The 18206-nt window shown below is 43.3% G+C and overlaps 1 protein-coding gene across 6 annotated transcripts in view; it reads right to left on the bottom strand.

Annotated features, from left to right (window-relative positions):
* The window catches only part of PIKFYVE (phosphoinositide kinase, FYVE-type zinc finger containing), a 64002-nt gene extending 45885 nt beyond the window's left edge, over positions 1–18117 (bottom strand). For 2 of the 6 annotated variants that reach the window (XM_063400391.1, XM_063400393.1), the window contains exons 1-7: positions 17979–18117; positions 14689–14870; positions 13014–13193; positions 7665–7783; positions 4848–5019; positions 3945–4152; positions 1454–1543 (exon numbers count right to left, since the gene is read on the bottom strand). In XM_063400391.1, coding sequence (XP_063256461.1) covers positions 1454–1543; positions 3945–4152; positions 4848–5019; positions 7665–7783; positions 13014–13193; positions 14689–14870; positions 17979–17983 — 956 coding nt within the window. In that variant the 5' untranslated portion in view covers positions 17984–18117. Of the gene's footprint in view, positions 1–1453; positions 1544–3944; positions 4153–4847; positions 5020–7664; positions 7784–8576; positions 8722–13013; positions 13194–14688; positions 14871–17307; positions 17619–17978 lie in introns of those variants that run through there. The other 4 variants (XM_063400392.1, XM_063400394.1, XM_063400396.1 and 1 more) reach the window with 4 other exon arrangements.
* Between the last annotated feature and the right edge of the window lie 89 nt (positions 18118–18206).

The following is an 18206-nucleotide window of genomic DNA, read 5'->3' as shown; positions in this document are numbered from 1 at the left end:
CACTCAACCTGCATCTTTTCTGCTTCATCTCCTCTAAAAAAAGGAATAGTCAAGCTTCTCTTGAAGAAATGGCTACAGCTGCTTTGAGAAGAACTAAAGGCTAACATCCTTTAACCCAAAGACAACAGCTTGTTTTCCAAAGGTTCAGAGCTTTTAACAGACATATATTATACCTCATCATTACATGCGTCCAAACAAACAAGTACTTTTGGTGAGGCCATGAACAGCCAGAGAGTTAAAATTTAACTTGAATAAGCAATCTGGGCCTGCCAGATCAAGATTAGAACCATCCTACTACTGCACGTTTGAGCAAACAGCAAAAGCCTTTTAAAACAGAGATATATTCAAACAGGAGGCAGGAGACCATCCTCAAGGTTTCAGACATTTCTTGACGTCACAGCAGTTATTCAGCATTGAACTTTTAATTCTGGACTCCTTGCCATGTTTGCCCAGAATTGATTTTTGGTACTCGTTTATTCACCAGTATTTTACTCCCCCAGGTGAGATCTTTGGGTCTCAGATGTAGAGTCAGTGCACATCTCCTCCTAACCATCCCCATCACTCAGAAGATAAAGGCTCCAAGCAGTCCATTCTCCAAAAGGCACACCCAGCATCCTTCTCAGCTGAGTTCCCTTGTCTTCAAGGGAAGACAGGATGGATCCTGCCAGATCCATCCGAACTGCTAAACATTCTGTATTCCTCTAACACCAAGACAAAGAAATATCTGAATGTCCCCTGATTATAGTTTTGAAATCTGGATTATGTTTGCTCTGTTGCTCACCTCCCTTCCTTACCTTCATTTCCTTTATTTAACCATAAGGGAAGCATGTAAGCAGCACCACAGTAGAAGCACAGTAAAGTGGGAGCTACTTGTACTACTAATACCAACCTATTTAGTGGGATTAAGCTAAAGTACTCAGAAATTACAAAGCTCTCATGAACAAGTTCATCCCAGCACTCTTGCATAAAGACCTATGAAGGGATTTTATCCTGAGGAAGCCTGGTAATTTAAACAAGATTATCCTTAATGGAAGAGCAAAGGAAGCAGATGGGGACACACACAAACAAATAAAAACTACAACTCTGCTCCTCCATGACATGAGTCTTTTTGTGTTCCATCACAAGTACGTGTTACTCCTTTTTCTTCAGCTTCCTCAGAACTGTACTTTTCCTAGCCACTTCTTTCTCCTCCTGTCCTCTTCACCACCACTTCTGCTTGACCAAGTCAACAGCAAACTACAGGCCCTCAAAAGTAGTACATTTGTTAACAGTACTTTGTTGAATATGTACACAAACAGTCCTTCCTTACCACTCCATATGGGCAGTGAGATATCTCACTTTAGACATAAAACAGCACTTTCAGTAAAAATGAGCCTGGAAACACAGGCTCTACAGCAATGAGTGTGCTAGGAGTGCATCCAGAATGGAAAATACTTGGAAATTATTAGTTTACCTGTTTCTAGCTGGTGACTTCCCTGCATCCTCCTGGACAGACCCAAGGCGTGCAGACAACGTGGCAGCTGAAGAGTCTGGGTGAATCAAACTGCAGGGAAAGGAGCATGACAGAGATGTTTGAGATCTTTGCAACATCCAGCATGTCAGAACAGCTGTAATTAAAGTACAGCTAATTGTCACGTTACCTCTCACTCACACCCGTGATTGTTAAACCAAGGAGGGAACAGGGAGAGCTTTCCCCATCTGTAGGCCAAAGGTATCTAGAAGACAGTGCTCCTGTCTTCTTCCAAACTCAACTCTTGAACAACACAGACTATTCCTGCTTCTTGTATTATCCTGCTTTCCCACCTGCTTCCCCTCCCTTTCTTACACATCCTCCTTTCCTACAGGCTGCTATTGGATGCTTTGGTGGCAGACACATTGCCCTCATCTCCCCAGCATATCATCTTTGCTATCCAAGTAACACTATCCATAGCTACTGCTAGATACCTTTTGCCAAGATAGCCTGACAACCTTCTGTAATTGTTTAATCTGATCCTGAACACCTTCGCCCTCCTTCTGTTTCCACCCCAGAAGGAAGTTTGATCACAGCAGATGTTCGAACACCATCAATAGAAATTCCTGTTGGCAAAACTGTATCAGATCTAAGGCCCTGCAGGCCAACTGATACAGCCACCCTGCTGTGCTTCAGCACAATAAACGCTCCTACTGTGGTAAATGCTCCTCATGAGAAACTGTAAGCAATGCAGCTTTGCTGGAGTAGCTGTACTTAACCAGAGCACACCACTTCACTTTCAAAAGACATGGCCCTTCAAATTAGTTAAAGCAGGAACTCTGTGTTCCAACTGTTTGAAGAGCAGAGTGACATCTGACAAGTACATGCAGCATCAGTCTCCCTAAATGCTTTTCTTGCTGCTTTGCCTTGTCTCAGCTACATTATTTTGGAAAGAGACAACTCCCAAGTTTTCTTTCGAAACCAACTACTTCTCATGCAGAGGCCACTATTAGAACACAACCTCTGCTCCATTATGAAGTTGTGAGTTGCCAGTTCCCATTGTGGCACCATTTAAACTCAGTATCTTGAGTTTAAACCTCTTAAGGTCAATCAGGAACTTACCAAACAGTATTTAAGAAAAGCACTGTAATGCACTGCAAAGTGCAACAAGTGCTGACGAAAATGTTAATCCTGCTAAAGCAACAATAAACCACCTAATCCCCAATATCTTTTCCTCTCACACATAAAAGAGGCCCACATTTATTCAGTCTCTCCCAAAAAGACTGTGTTCCAATACAGAGTTATGAGCCTTTCGAAAATAGGAATTATTTTGAGTGCTACAAGCTGCACCAAATAAAAATATAAATTTTTTTTTACATGTTTATGTCTACAGGCTGCTGAATTGCCATTATAAAGATACCAGTAACACAGCCAATGACAAAACTAACAACTCCTTCAGTATTTTGTACATTTGATGAAAAGATTCTGAGAACACCTACTTATTATTCCCCAATTCAAAATTTGGTAGTATTTATCCCATGCATTGTTACGTTACCACTTCAAATGACCATAACATTAAACCAGAAGTACTTTCCTTTATTCAGGCCTAAAGCTGATCATTTAAATGCTTCCAGATAGGAGCACCATATTCTGAAAAGCAACATGCAAGCAAGAGTCAGGACATTTTCTGAAGACAAAAAACGGTTTGATGGGGTTTTTTTAAATGCTGTCAGACGAGCTGCTATGGGAAACATGTCACTAGCACTACCACTGAGTTAAACAAAGGCTCTGACTCAAGACCTCCTCAGTAGTTTCACATCTGCCTGTTCTTCTGTTTTAGGGAAATGAGCACAAATACCACACTTGATTATTTCTTCTTCCCCACAACACTAAATTAAATCAAGGTATTATGAAAATAACTTGCATAGCACTTGACAAGTATAGTGTTCTTTTACTCATGGTCGAAAAAAAGAACCCCTCATTTAAGAGCAATAGGAATAAACATACTTTGAAAGGAGATTAGAGAACTTTTATAGCTGTCCTTTCAATCCCACTTCATCTGAAAGAGGCAGTTACTTCCATCACTTCTCTTTTACCTACACAGAGAGCATTTCTTGCATTCTCCTGCCCAATTCAAAACCTGGCAGGTAAAGCATCAATGTTACATTGATTGCCTCTCAATACATTGGTGGCTAGAAGGTGTGATTTTGGTTCTGTCTTTTTAAACTCTGAAGACAAAAGCCTGCTCTGTCACTGGTACAGAATCACTGCTTCAGTACATTAAAGGAAGAACTGCAAATAACTTAAAACTTCACTAGAAATGTTTCCGCATTTCAGCTTGAAAAGAAGAATATGACAAGCAAGCACAGGATTCTTTTTACAGGAAAGCTGGAATCTAATTTTCCTAGGTGGAAACCACCAGCTTCTGTCTAGGCAGCTGTCAGCCTGAAAACAGTTGAGATAGTGGAGCTCAGCGTGAAGCCATGGACTTTACCTCTGCCAGGTGAGATCCTCCTCCAGGAAGATGTTGCGGCTGGCCTTGCGGCTCCCGACCGGCGTGCGTGGCTCACCGGGGTCCAGCACGGACACAGAACACGCAGAGTCTGACAGGGCATTCAAGTCTTCTCCAATGGAGTTACTGTCTGTGGAGTGTGCATAGCTTAAGGCTATCTTACGGCAGTAAGTGCAGGCTCGGAGATCCCCTGTGGAAAAGGGAACCGGAGAGCGTAGGCAAACAGGAACAAACAGCACTCTGTTGCTACAGGATCAGAGGTGTGTAATGGTGGAAACAGAAGGATTTTCTCTTTCAAAACCTCTTTGCAACTCTAATTCTCATACTCCCTTAAAGGGCAAAACCCTGGATAATTACACACTCAGGGAATTTTTCCAAGGCAAATGATGGCTAACACAAGATGAGTGGAAGAGGAGAGAGAAGAGAGAAAAGGAGAGGAAGACAGAGGGAGGGAGAACACACATGCCCACTGAAATGACGGCAGAACACAGCCAGTCAGATATGACACACCAGCTGATGTCTAGAATTTGGTAACTGGTATTTGAAATACTCCCCTCACCCTCAATTAGAACATGTGGCTCATACTTTAAAATTACTGTTACTAAGAGCAGCTTTTCCTTGAGCTTACCTTTTTGTACTGCACACCCTTTTTCAGTAGTGGCCATATCTGTTTTGTAGTGTGGTAAAAATTAGCAGGCATGGCACAATCCACCATCTTTCATAGAGAAACTGGGAGAATTAGTCCCAGTGACTCTTCTTCCTTATTTTAAAGCCCACTACAGACCTGTACAGCATTTTCTAGAAGATGCCAGGATCTCAAATGCGGTAACCCAAACAGAGCTGAGCACACACAGACTGTCCTGTTTCTCAGTAAATAAACCTTACCTGTGTAGCCCATGAATTTTCCGGGGATTTCCTGATTGCAGCACCGACTGCAAAAGATCTGCCCACAAAGTCGACAGTGGTGCCTCCTCCGGAAGGTGGTGAATTTCTCACTACAGTCATAACATTCTTTGCACTGGCTGTCAGGCATCCAGTACTGCTTCAAGTCACTGTCCTACAAGAGAAGACAGTAAATAAAAGCTTTTTCTTTTGTAAATAAGAAAGCATGTTTAGTTTCATAACTCTTTGTAGACCGTGCTCATGGAAAAGCAAATTTCATACATTCACATATCCGTGCATGGGTATACACATCCTTGCATAAAAGCACACAAAGGATTTTTCATGTGGTTTTACAGGGATGCAGAAGGCTGAGAGTTCTGAGCTAAGAGGATAAACCCAGCAGGACTTTACCTCCTTGATCCAAGATGGAAGCAAAGCAGAATAAAATTATCATACACTGTAGATAAAAGTCAAAAATAAACAAATATGTGAAGTAGTGATTGCTCTCCCCTCTCATTTGTTCCCAGCACATTAGAGGTCCTCAACTAGCACAGTTTAAAAATTAAAAGAAAAAAAAAATCCACCACATATTAGTTGAAGCTGCTATCTAGGAGTAAATCAAATTACCAGAAATTACCATTGCAGGAAGATCATTTCAACCGCTAATATTGGGATATGTTTTGAAAGGATTACAGATACATGTAAAAAGTTTTTTTATTTGATCAAACTCTTCAGTAAATACTTGTAAGAGCCCATCCCAGATAGATCTTGTTTCAAAATTCCAGGTTAACTGCCACATGAAGAAAACAGAAACATTCAGCAGACAACAAGGTATAGTAATTTACAGCACAGCCACAGGAAAAACATCTTAAAAAAAGAGTTAAAACGTCCATTTGGTATTGAAGCTCTGGAGCCAAGACAAACTCCATTGTGATTCTGAGCACACCAGCTGCAACTGCCATGGACGAGACAATTGCTAATGGTCACATGGCAGCCCTGGCTGTGCAACACTCTTTGCTAGAGTCCAGTTCTGGCAAAAAGCCTCTTCAGAGGGACTGAATACTCCAGGATTTTCTTAGGAAGAGAAACTGCTGCAAGCATTTTCTCACAACAATCAGAGAAGAGAGTAATCGCACAAAAGGAAGATGATCCATGCTCTCATTTTCACATAATCAAAAAAACCACTGGGTTTTATTTTAAATTGAGATTTATTTTTGGATATTAACAAAGTAAAGTTTGACCAAGCTGCTAGACCAATTTTGAGACCAAAGCAGTTATGATCAACAACGCAACACTTCCATGCTGTCCTCAGCCAGGAAAACCTGCACAGAAAGAGGCTGAAGACTGTTCAAGACAGCCCAGCATTTTAGAGAATCTAGAATCTTTTAAGAGAAACACTCAGCTTCAAGCAGGGAAAGCTGCAGTGAAGAGCTTTCCAAGGAACTGCTGCAAAGCTGCAGGAGATGCCATATAACAGTTTTTGTTGCAACTCTTTATAATAAGCCAAGTCTTTGGATGTACCACACAGAGAGGGGCAGTTCCAAACACCAGTGCTGTGCCCCACTTGCATGTGACCATGTGTCCAGAAACCACTGCTGGTGACACCTCCCCACTCTCTGCCTTCCTTGCAGGCTGTTCTTGTCATGAGGGAGGGTTCAGAACAGAATTCTGGCCCACCTTAGCAGTGGAGGCTCATTAGAACAGCACCTTCCAGAATCTGACACAAGCTTTCTACAAAAGTAAAGAGGTGTCCTGTAGAGACAGGCCAAGTCCACAGCAGGAACAAACTGTTGCCTGAAGTGACTCAAGCAAAACATGGCTGCAGTCAAGGGCAGTGGTGCTTTTAGCATGCTGACAACTAACAGACTGTTTCCAGAAGACCTGTTCATATTCACTTACTGCTGTACCCCGTCTGTTTCAGCACTTCTCCAGAAGCTTCAAATACATCTGAAAATCTCTAGGGCCTTCAGAAGTTGCCACAAACTGAAATATTAGTAAGGGGCACACTCAATGCTCTGCTTACTGAAATGAAAGGCTTCTGCTTTACTCTCAAAAATCTTGTCCTTTCTATCAAGATTATTCTTACAAGTAGAGTAGCACTGGAAGCTAAGCAAGTTTACTCAAGCTATCAAGCCCAACACCTTTTTCTTCCTCTACCAGTCTAATTAAATGTACTTTTGCCTGTTCATGTCTTGCCCACAGATCCAGCTATTTATACCCTCATTTATAAATAGTTGTGGATTCTTTCCTCAATTAGAGCCTCTTCTTAAAGGTATGGTCCAACTGAGTGGATGGAGGTGAAATCAGCAAGCCAGTAGAGACCACCAGACTACTGCCTATCTAAATTAAAACTGATTAAGAGGACATGCTTTTCAAGTAAACATTGCTGAGCAATCAGTACCACAGCAAGGAGCATATTTAAATCACTCCAAGAATTCTCATTACTCCTTGTGACAATTAATGTGTTCCACTGTCCATGGTGAGCCTTTAGGGAGAAAACTATCAGGGTTTTTTTTTTCTCTAGACTGATTAACACATAAGTGGAAAGGAGTCTAAAGAGAGTATCTGCTCCAAGCACCAGAAGCAAAATAAATGCAATGATTCACTCCCAAAATATGACAGATGTTTGGCAGGTCAAAAGTCAGCATCAAATGAAATTGCTTCCCCTGCATTCACGATGCTTTTTGAGTTTGTTCACTCATCCTTAAAACATCCAGAAAAAAAAATTCCCATGCTGTATCTAAAAACAAAGCTCAGAAAAGCCCAGTAAAGACTTAATTTTCTGGATGGTTTGGCCTAAAAATCCTTCAAAAGAAGTACCTGGCTCTTCCCCTCCATGATTTCTTTGAGGCGTTTTAAAACAGTGCTGAGGCTTCTCAACTGAACTGCAGTTCGGGGATCATGACCTCCAAGAGGTGGCTCTACCTTCCTTCGATTGTCTGCAGAGGAAGAGAGAGCAATACACATCAGCATTCACATCACACCACAAAGCCCCATTAGAGAGAAAAACATTCAGGTATACATGCATTTTATAAAGTTACAATGGGTATGGCTTCTTGCCCTTGTGCTCTTTTCCCCCCCAAAGGAGTTTCTGATGCCAGATAGTTTGCTGTGACTGACATTTCAACTACCGCCCTCTGTGTTTACAAGAAGCCATTTAAGTTCTCTGAGAATGAAAACATCTTTCAAAGAAGTGATTTTCAACCTACTAGATGAAGCCTGTAGTAGTCTGTACAAAGCACTGAGATCTCATTTTTAAAATGCCCTCTAGGATACTAATGCTTACAAAATAATTACTACAATATACACATTCATTCTAGGAGGAGTAAAAGTCAATGCTTTAACCTGAGCTTATTTATAAATTACTACAGCAAAAATCAAGACTGCATTGCTCAGTTCTATTAAAAACAATAATTCAGAATAAAATGCATTCAGAAGTTCACATTTTTGAGGGGTTTGGGGCTTTTTTTGTTTAGTTTGATTTTTTAAGAAAAACATCAGGTTGTTGATAACTTGTGCAATCATTATTGAGTAACTAAAGCAAAGAGACTCCTAAATAAAAATGCAATGAAGCCAATTTCTTTTACTTTGAAGCATTGCTGAACAAGTTACAAACATGCTCTCTCTCTCCAGAAAGATTTAAAAACACAGCCCTCTATTTACCTAAACATTTAAACATTTTCTGAGTCTCTTTCCCAGATCAACAACTCTGACCAGCTGAAAGGTTCTTACCAGCCTCGTTGCTCTCCATCTGAGCAGTGCTTTACTCAGCCTGCCCTAGCACAGCAGGAACAGACATGGCTGCTCTGTTTACTGCCCGAGCTATCCCTGGTGTCAGCAGCGATGCTGACAGCCCTGCCTGGAGAGCATTAACTATTGCTGTGCTCCAACAGCTGCACTGCTGCCCCGTGTGCAGCACACCAAAACCCTCCCGGTAATGTGACTAAAACCCTGGGACTCCATGCCTCCTCCTCAGCTCTCAGAAGGTATTTTTAGTCAATCAGCCCACGCTTCGCTGCTATGTACAACAAAGAATGCATAACATTTTCCTTTTTAAGAAAAGAAACCCATTTCTGTAACTAGGCACTTGTAATTGATTTCTTTTTAAAAATCAAACAGACTTTTGGGCAGTAAAAAGTTCAGTATTTTAGGGTGGTTAAGGGAACTTTCATATTTCAAGAAGATATTGATAATACCAGAGAAACCTCTGGCTCCTCCTTAATTCGATCACAAGATCCATGCTCTGTTTACTTCCTGGTACTTCCTCTGAATTCAAGAGTATCTCCTTTCCAGGAATGTTGCTTCCAATTCAAAGAATTATCAGATCTCCTGCCTAACTACCAATAAATCTTCTCAGGGAAGTGACTTCCAAAAAACAAACATACACAGGAAATGCCACAGGTAATTCCATACTGGTGCTTGCTAGCTAAAAGCCCTTTTCTGTTCTAGGAAACAATGTCAGAAGGAAGTTACCTACGTAAGAAAAAACATGCCATCAGCAGTAGCAGCTCCTGGCCAACCTGTTTATACTAGAGAAGCTGACTGATACTCAGATTAAAATTCAGTTGGTTCTTTTCCCTCTCAATCATGACATTTCTCCCCTTCTGAGGAGAAACACGCTGTATAGGAAGAAAGTAGGAAGTTATCATTCCTGCAGAAAAGGAAATACTGTCTAAAACACCACCCTTGAAAAAGAAATCCCATGAATCAATCCCCTGATCCAAACTGCATTATTATAAGTTAATTTTTAACTCCTACAGCTAAAAAAAATGTTAACTTATTTCAACAGTAAACATCATCCTTCCTATATGTATTTATGGTTGCTGATCCTTGGTAAAACCTAGGAAAAAACCTCTGAATTATAGAAATACATTTTTACAGAGTTTCATGACTCTACAGTACTTTAGCATTCATTTTACAGTGAAAGACAAGGCAAAAACACCACAAGAACCACTTGATTGCAGCCTAGAGCTTTAGTTTATAGGAGAGCTGACTATATACTAACACAAGACGTAGAGATTCACACAGTTTCAGCAATAAAAAAATACCCCTGCCAGAGATGCCACAGTTTTGCTAATATGAAACAACAAATTGTTTTTTAATTACTTGCTGCCATGGCATAAAATTTCATATTCAAGCTCATTACCACAGTTCGAACATCATGTCTTCTCAAGTCACTGCCATAAAAAGTACTGCCAAGAAGAGTAGGAAAACTGTCCTTAACTTCATTTTATAAGATGCATTTTCATGTTCCAAAATCTTTTTGCTTAGAAAAGATGCTCTGGTAATTCACACTCCACAACAATCTCCAGTAACTACCACATGCTTTCCTCAGGCCATCTTCCCCTTGTATGATCAGTGGCCACTCCTTGCTGCTGCTAAGCTCCTTTGTCAATGCCTGTTACTGCCACTCTGCTACAATTGTCTAGCATTAACAGCATTATCCTGTGTGACAGGGGAGCAAGCAAGAATTGCTTTTACTACCCATGCTCCCTCTGCAGCAGCCAGCATTCCAGTTCTCCTTAAACAGGATTTGCAAGCTGTGACATTATCTCAGTGACAATAGTCTCATTATTGGACTATTTTGGTTTAATCCAGCACCTTGAAAGCCATCATCTGACAGCACAGCACACACAGTCCAACACAGCCAGCTGGGCCCAGGGTCCCTTAGCACTGACCCAGCTCTGCACTGACCCAGCTCTGCAGCCCCTGCTGCAGCACACACTGATGCAACAGACTACCCAAGGGAGAGGCCACACAAGCCATTGCAGAGTCTCAGCACTGGTTCCTCAGCCACACAACCCTCAGAGCACCTCTGACTCAAGCCAGGCATCCAATAGCTCCTCCTATCTTCAAAAAGCCAGTATGGAGCTATTATAATGTTTCTGTGTAAGCAGTCCTGAAGGGAAGCACAGAACTGAAACCCTACAGAACCCCTGCCAGGCAGTGTCCTACAAAAGCCACTGTCCTTCCATGCTGTTCTGCACTTGCAGTTGTCAGACAGAACAGTCCCTGGGCAAGGAAAAGATCTGCTGCACAGACACTACAGGCCAAAGCACTGATGAGCAGTGAGGGTCAGCATCTTCAGGAGCAATTTCATTTCATCACTATTCAGAGGCATCGGCAGCAGCCTTTATTTATTTATTCCCTTCAGCTTGCTTAACTTGATACATTATTTAAGATCAAGTAAGCTAAACAGACTTTTGTCAAGTGCTTATATATTTCCCTGCCCACACTTGCCCACGTTATTAAGTATCTAAATAATGGCAAAGCCTATTACATTTACAGGCCTGCAGACACAGGGCTACAAAAAAACTTAGACACCTCACTGTCACTGAAATCAGTGGGTGACCCAACCTAGCAGTCTAGATGTTCATGTAAATCCCACCACTTATTTTCCTACTTTTCCCTATTTAGATATGACCAAAATTTCTAAGATTATTTATGCAGGCCAGCATCAGCTGCAACAGCAGAAATAAAATTTTCCACTACTCAAAGAAAATCCTCAAAGACCTGATTATTCAGCACCTTTTAAGATAAAAAAAAGAAAGAAAAATAACTTTCTCTATTTTGCTTCAAAAAAACCCCAACAACTGATTTTTAGAGAAGGAAAATGCAAGCGTTTTTCCCCCTCTTCAAATAAAGTGAGATGGCCTAAAAAACTCCCCCAAATCTTCTCACCAATCCTGAACACTTTTACATGTGTTACACAGAGCTCATGTTTGTTACAGCACCAAGGTTGTCTGGGGAAAATACTCAACAGCAAGTCAGGCCACTCAGCACACAGTACCACAGAATTCTCTGCAAAAAGTGAGCAGCAATTCCTGCTTGTTCTAACTGTACTTCTTTACAGGCTAATTTGTCATCACATTTTTCTAAGCACACTTGCATCCAAACCCAGAGATATGAACAGAGGTCCTGAAAAGGAGCTGGAATAATACAGAAACAGTTCCTCCCACACACATTAAACTAAATCTTATTCCCTGGATGCCTAATCTCGAAGTCAAACACCATTATTTCTGCCTTCTGAATATTGAACAACAGACCTCACCTGAAGGTTTCTAACATCTTATCCCCAGGCAATTTCCAAGTGATTTACAAGAGATACCAAGAAAAAGTAAGCTGGCTTATCAGCTGAGAGCACATAGCTGTTCTTGAGACATTTGAGGAAATTGTTTAAGAAAGATCCCAAGCAAACAAAACAAAACCCACTAAATTATTAATTAAAACCCTTAATTGGTTCAATGGAAGAAGCACAACTAAAAAGATCGAAGAGTGCTAGAGGGCAAGGAGGAAGATGATGAACATGTTTAAGAATGCAAATGACTTTGGTAAAAATGCTAGCTCTCTGTACTAGACTGTTGCCTGGCTACCAAAACTACACATCTTTCAAAAAATCCCATACACATTAACAACATTTAGGATCTGATTTGTCTGCACCAGGTACCACACTCTTGGAAATACTGTCTTGCACAAGAGTGTTATCTGGTGTAGCAGTTTCCTCAAGGCTATCGCTAACAGCCAACAGTAATCTTTCAGATCTCAGGAGGAACCCCTGCAATCTACTTCTTAGCTCTTCCACATCTTCATAAAGCCATTAAACAGTTGCACTTTTGAAATCACAATCAATCACATACCAGCTAAAAGATTCAGTACAGAATCTGGCAATAGTTTCAAGGTTAGGCAGAACCAGAATAACAAATCTTAAGCACAACTTCCTATTTAATTCTCCTCAAAACAACTATAAGCAAAAACCTTCATTTACAACTCTCTTGAAGGCACAAACATCAAATCCATCCAGACTAAGCACTAAAGTTAGAATTAGCATGTGAATGTTAAGAAACTAGTCTCTCAAGACAAAGCAGAAATGTTCAGGATCAAATTTCAGGTGATTCTAAAACACTGGATGTGGTTTGGCAGCCTCTTCTGTTCCCGATTGTTTTCCAAATGAAAGAGCAGAGCCCCAACAAGAAATTTCTTGCTGGAACACCACGAAGGATAGAGGGTTAAAGTGCAGGTTAAAGTGCAATCTCACGAACAGAAGCAGTGTAGCCTGATACTAAATTCTGCTGTCAATCTAGACACTCAATGAACCTTTGCTCACATCCTTCCACTTCACCCTGAAGCATCGTGGCTAGTAACACATTATAGAACAAAGAGCTAAATTACCCAGAGTTGCAGAAGCTCTTCTTTGCAGCTCACCAGTCAGTGGTTTTTTGTAAGGAATAGGTGATCTCAGAGACTGAGCCCTCGTGGGATGCTGAGGACTGGACCAGCCACCACTCAGCGCTTGTGGATCACTCTGTCCTGCCTCTGCTCTCTCTGCCGGGGATGAAAGCCTGCCATCATCTAGAGTTGACAAAAAGCAAGAAAACACCTGTTCAGACATGATAACGAGAAACAGTGGTACATGCAAAGTTAAGGGTAAAAAAACCTCTGACAAATACATCTTTTGGATCATGATTAAACAAAACAAAACAAATGAATTTTTAGTTTTAGGAGTACTATACACATCACAGAAACAGGACAGTAGCCTGTCTTCAAGGCTCAGGCTATTTCAAAAATTCCCTAATGTGAAAAGTGTCAAAAAAAACCCCCTGGCAGATTACTCTTGAATATGAACAATCGTTCTTGCTAAATAGAATAACTACACTTGACTATCAGCTTCTGCGTTGAAAAGAGATTTGCAGTTATTTGACAAGCCAGTACTGAGGTCACATTAAAGTTACCACAGCCTTTCATTTCCATCAGCAGATCAAGTATAGACAGGTTCTCATTGTTTCCAGTAAGATGCACAGTTAATGTGTTGTTTCAAGGTTGTTTTCCCATTCACTTAACAAAAGACTTTGCTGACTCCAGTTACATTTGTCAGAGAAAAACAAGTGAAGCCAATATCGACCACACTTTATACTACTTCCTACAAATGAGCAATGACAGGTGCTATTCTACTATGCAAACTAATAGCAGTCAGACCAAGTAATTATTTCTCTTTCTGCATAAGGAGAGTCTGAACAGATCGGTTTGTTTATGAAAAAAGTTGCTTGGCTCTTTTCCCCCAGCCCAAACATTGCTGAAGTATGCTTAGCAGAGCTGGATAAAGAACAGACTAAACAAAAGCAGCTGACCAGTGTACCATCTCCAGTAAAGGGATACAGAGATTTTGCACAAAATCCAGGTGCATTCATTCACCACTCCTTGCAGGATCTTTCTTTGAAACCAAAAGGAACTCACACAGTTCTTTCAGAGTTTGCCCACTGAGAACACATTTCATGACACATGCAGCACAAAGGCCAAAATCAAGTAATACTTTTTCATACACAAAACTTTCACAGCACTTCAGGCTTTTTGATGGGGAACACCTAAGCCATGCAAATGAAGGGTGGACTTCCTGCTTTATTGCAGCTCAGCTGTCACCCAGCTGCAGGTATGAGATGCACAGCAAGGTGAGGGGTGGATGAAGTCCAAAGTAAGAACTTGCACTGGAAGGACAAGCATACATTTTGCTCATACAGGCTAGCAGAGAGTTACTCCCACTTTCAGCCCAAAAAACAAAAAAAATCATACATGCAAAGGAAATTCTGATGTCAAGCTAAGAATCTGTACAATACTATTTGCTAACTGGCTTGTCTTTGACTTTCACAGGCAGCCACAGATTTCCAGCTGCAAGATGCTGGCTATCTTCCCTCCTAATAAAGCTCTACTACATCACCCAAAAGCAAGATGCAACATCCCTCACGAAAGAACTGACATCAGCCCTTTGACATTTTGCCCCTATGTTCAGAGGTGTTTTACAAGCAGCAAACAGCACACACAATCCATGCCCACACATCCCTCCAGCACTTACCTTTGCTGAAACGGAAGAGATTTACAAAAGAGCTGTAAGCTGATTTAAAAGGAGGCTCGTCCTGGTCAGGAGTCAGGGGTTTGAAGTGAGTGAGATGAGACGGGCTGCTGGGAGAACGAGGTAGATCATTGCTGGGGTCCAGTGTCGGAGAGCGTTTGTCATCTGCAGCCATTTCAGGTGCCCTGGAAAGAGGTCAGCAACACACATGACACACGGGGTGGTGAAACAGAACCTCTTCAGTCTTCATTAGATCCCAGAGCAGAGACATTCACCCAACTGCCCACAGGCATCTGCCATCAGCACAGATCTTGAATGCCAGAGGGGCCCATGCCCCCTGCCCAGCCACTGACAAGGGAGCAGCATCTCTGCAGAGCTCAGCTCAGAGTGTCCAGTTAAACACCCAGAGCAACAAAGTAAACAACCACTACACTGATGACAACACACTCCAGTAGAGGTTTATGAGAACTTGAAGTTTTCAAATGGAAACTCGGCAGGCACATCACACAGAAGTTTTAACTTTGACAGCTCTTCTCCTAATGTTGTGACTCTCCTAAGCTCTGCAGCCCTTGTAACAAAACTGAAAACAGGCATGCCTGAGAAAGCACAGGGCAGACTTGTTGTTTGGCCAGGTTAACTTCAGAATGAGAAGTAGAATGAACTACAAACAAAAACAGGACTGAAAGATTAATTTTGGTGGGAAACTGTTTCCCTCCCCTCTGCATTACAATACAAGCCCTTGTGCAAGTTACCAGGGAAACAAACCAAACTGTGGTTTACTTGTCAGATCTAACACTTTCAAACATACTCGTTTTAAGAAGCAGCTCCACTAAGGAAAAAACAAACAAAAATCCCAAACCATCTTCTGTATTAGGAGAAGCCATCTGTAAGCCATTGTAAACCCTATTTTCTGCATACCCAAGCTTCCATACAGCCAAGAGTCACATTTTTCCTCAACCCATACTCTTTAAGCTGAGCAGACACCCAATTTCTTTCACAACACCTCACTCAGCCTGCACTTCTAGCCTGCTAGGCTAAGGTGCTTACTACCTGCATCTTTGTTTAAGCAGGATTTAGTGAAATGTTTGACAGAGCAGGAACACAGGGAGCTGATGGAACCTGTGAGTGATGGCTGATTTTTACCTGTGCCAAGGATCAAAATCCCCTATGCGCCTACTTCCTGCTTAGCAGCTGATACACACTTCTTCATGAAATAACAATTTCCAGTTCCCACAGTTATTCCCCAGAACTTACAGGCATATATTTCTGACTAGTATATTTTCTTCCAAGTTCCAAGAAGCCATACTAAAAGAAATCTGTGCAGTCCAGAGAAAATCAATGTGATCAGCAAGTGACACTGAAAGTGCTAACAAGCTGCAGGCAGCTCATGTGGCAAGGTTTGACTACCCCTACAAAGAATGCTGAAAAGATGGTATCTGCAAGTCATTCACATGACTCTTCAGTGGACTTCTGCTTGTTGCTCTGTACAGTAAGCACCTTCAGCTTAGAGTTTCTTTTGCTATTCACATAACCCCAGGAAAGCAAGCAGAGAGGCATCATTTACTGAGTTTCAAGACAAACTTTGGTCAGGTTCTTTATGTAAGGCTGAGTTTTAGTCTTCCATATGCCTCTCCCCTGTAAATGTTTTGTTGATGCTCATTTCATCAGTATTATTCAAACAGGTGATTTGAATGTACCTAAACACCAGAGTTCATGGAACATTTTCCTTGAAACACACTCTTTAGGTAAATTCAGAATTGTTTCTTCAATCTTAAGGCAACTAATAGTTTGCTTTATAAATGAGGAACACACAACAAGGGCATACCTTCACACACACTACCACATTAAAAATGCCACTATGAAGTCAAACAGTTTTCTAGGAAACTGTGTTCATATTTCAGCAACTGACTACAGCCTGGCAATTCAGGAGTTACATGCAAGTCTCTGAATTTGCATCAAATATATATACATAAATATATGTGTGTGTGTGTGTGTGTGTGTGTGTGTGATTATAGAAAAATAAAACCTTCCGTTTCAAGGGATAAAAAAAGCCATAATAACTGCTTCTGTCACAGCAGTATCTATTGAAAAGAATAGCACTGTACCTGGCATTAGCTCCAGAAACACCTAGATTTTCTGTGCTGTACAACACACTAGCTATGGAATCTATCAGCCTTTCTATGCTTTAGTTGTCCCACTAAAAGGAAAATACTCCCCCAACCCACCACAAGAAATAGTTCTTTGTATACTATAGGAAACGAGAAAACAAGGTGCACATACGGGTCAACAGGCAGAACACCACTGTACATTCCTCACAGGATCCTCACCAACAGTCACGGGGTACCTGAACCCACTCGCAGCTGCAGCTTCAGCAATCACCGATAAAACACGGAGAGGGCAGCTGTGAGCCTCCCTCCCCACAGGCACTGCTGTTCACCCAGAGCAGCGCCGGGACAGCCTGCGAACCACAACACTGACCGCAGCTGCTCAGGGCCAGAAGGATACGGCCACTCCTTACAGACACTACTCGCGGGCACCTGGATAACACACCCGCGATTGTTCAATTGCACAAACACCCGCAATTCAAACACAACTGCGTGACACACACGCATCCCTTCCAACCTCTGCGCAGGAGACAGCCGCCTTCGCTCACCCGGGATGGCAGACCCGGAGATCACCTGCGACAGGGCAGGGAGGACGCGGTGGGCAGCGACCCCCACGGAGAGCCACCGAGAACCACCGCGAGCCGCTCCCAGGGGCCGGCCCGGGCAGGCCGGAGAAGGCTCTGGGAGCGAGGGGGCCGCAGAGCGGTGCGGGCGGCCCTGGCGGGCTGTCTCACCTGCTGCCCGCGGCCGCGGTGCCGGTGCTGGGGCGGCACCGCCGCCCTCCCTTCCCCGCCCGGCCCGGCAGCGCCGCCAGCCCCGACCAACCGCCCGCCGACCGCGCCGCTCCCGCCCAGGCACGGCCAATCGAACTTGGTGCACTCCACCCGCTGGCAGCGCCCGGCCCCGCCCCCCGGCCCTTCCCGGCTGCTCCGCAGGGGCGCGGCACGCCCAGGCTGCTGCCTCGGGAGCAGCCGGCAGTGTAGCGAGCCGGTGTATCCTCCGGGAAGGCGTAATACACCATATTTCATTTATATTCCCTTCTCTTCTATTCGCGCCCCGAGGTTCCTCCCCGGCCACGCTCCTCGCCTCGCCCCGGCACTAAAGAGGAGCCAGCTCCTGCCCCCGGGGCCGTAGTGTCGCCACCGCGGCCCCAGCGCCAGCGGACGAACCCGTGCCCGCTGTGCGTACCGCATCCCTGGGCTGGGCTGCGACGCTCTCCCCGGGGCACGGCCGAGACCCGGCACCAGCGGGCTCCCTGTGCCGGCGGGCACTCACTGCGCGGGGCGGCAGAGCGCGGAACGGGCCCGGCCCGGAACGGCAGCCGCACGGCCCGAGCTGCCGCGGGCCCCTCGCACGGGGGCACCGGCGCGAGAGACCGGGGCGGGCCCGGCTGCTGGCCCCGCGCCAGCCGCGCGC

The sequence above is a fragment of the Prinia subflava genome, chromosome 6 (assembly GCF_021018805.1).
Source record: "Prinia subflava isolate CZ2003 ecotype Zambia chromosome 6, Cam_Psub_1.2, whole genome shotgun sequence".
Taxonomy (NCBI): Eukaryota; Metazoa; Chordata; class Aves; order Passeriformes; family Cisticolidae; genus Prinia; species Prinia subflava.
The sequence above is the reverse complement of the archived record's forward strand: the minus strand, read 5'-3'. Positions and strand labels throughout refer to the sequence as shown.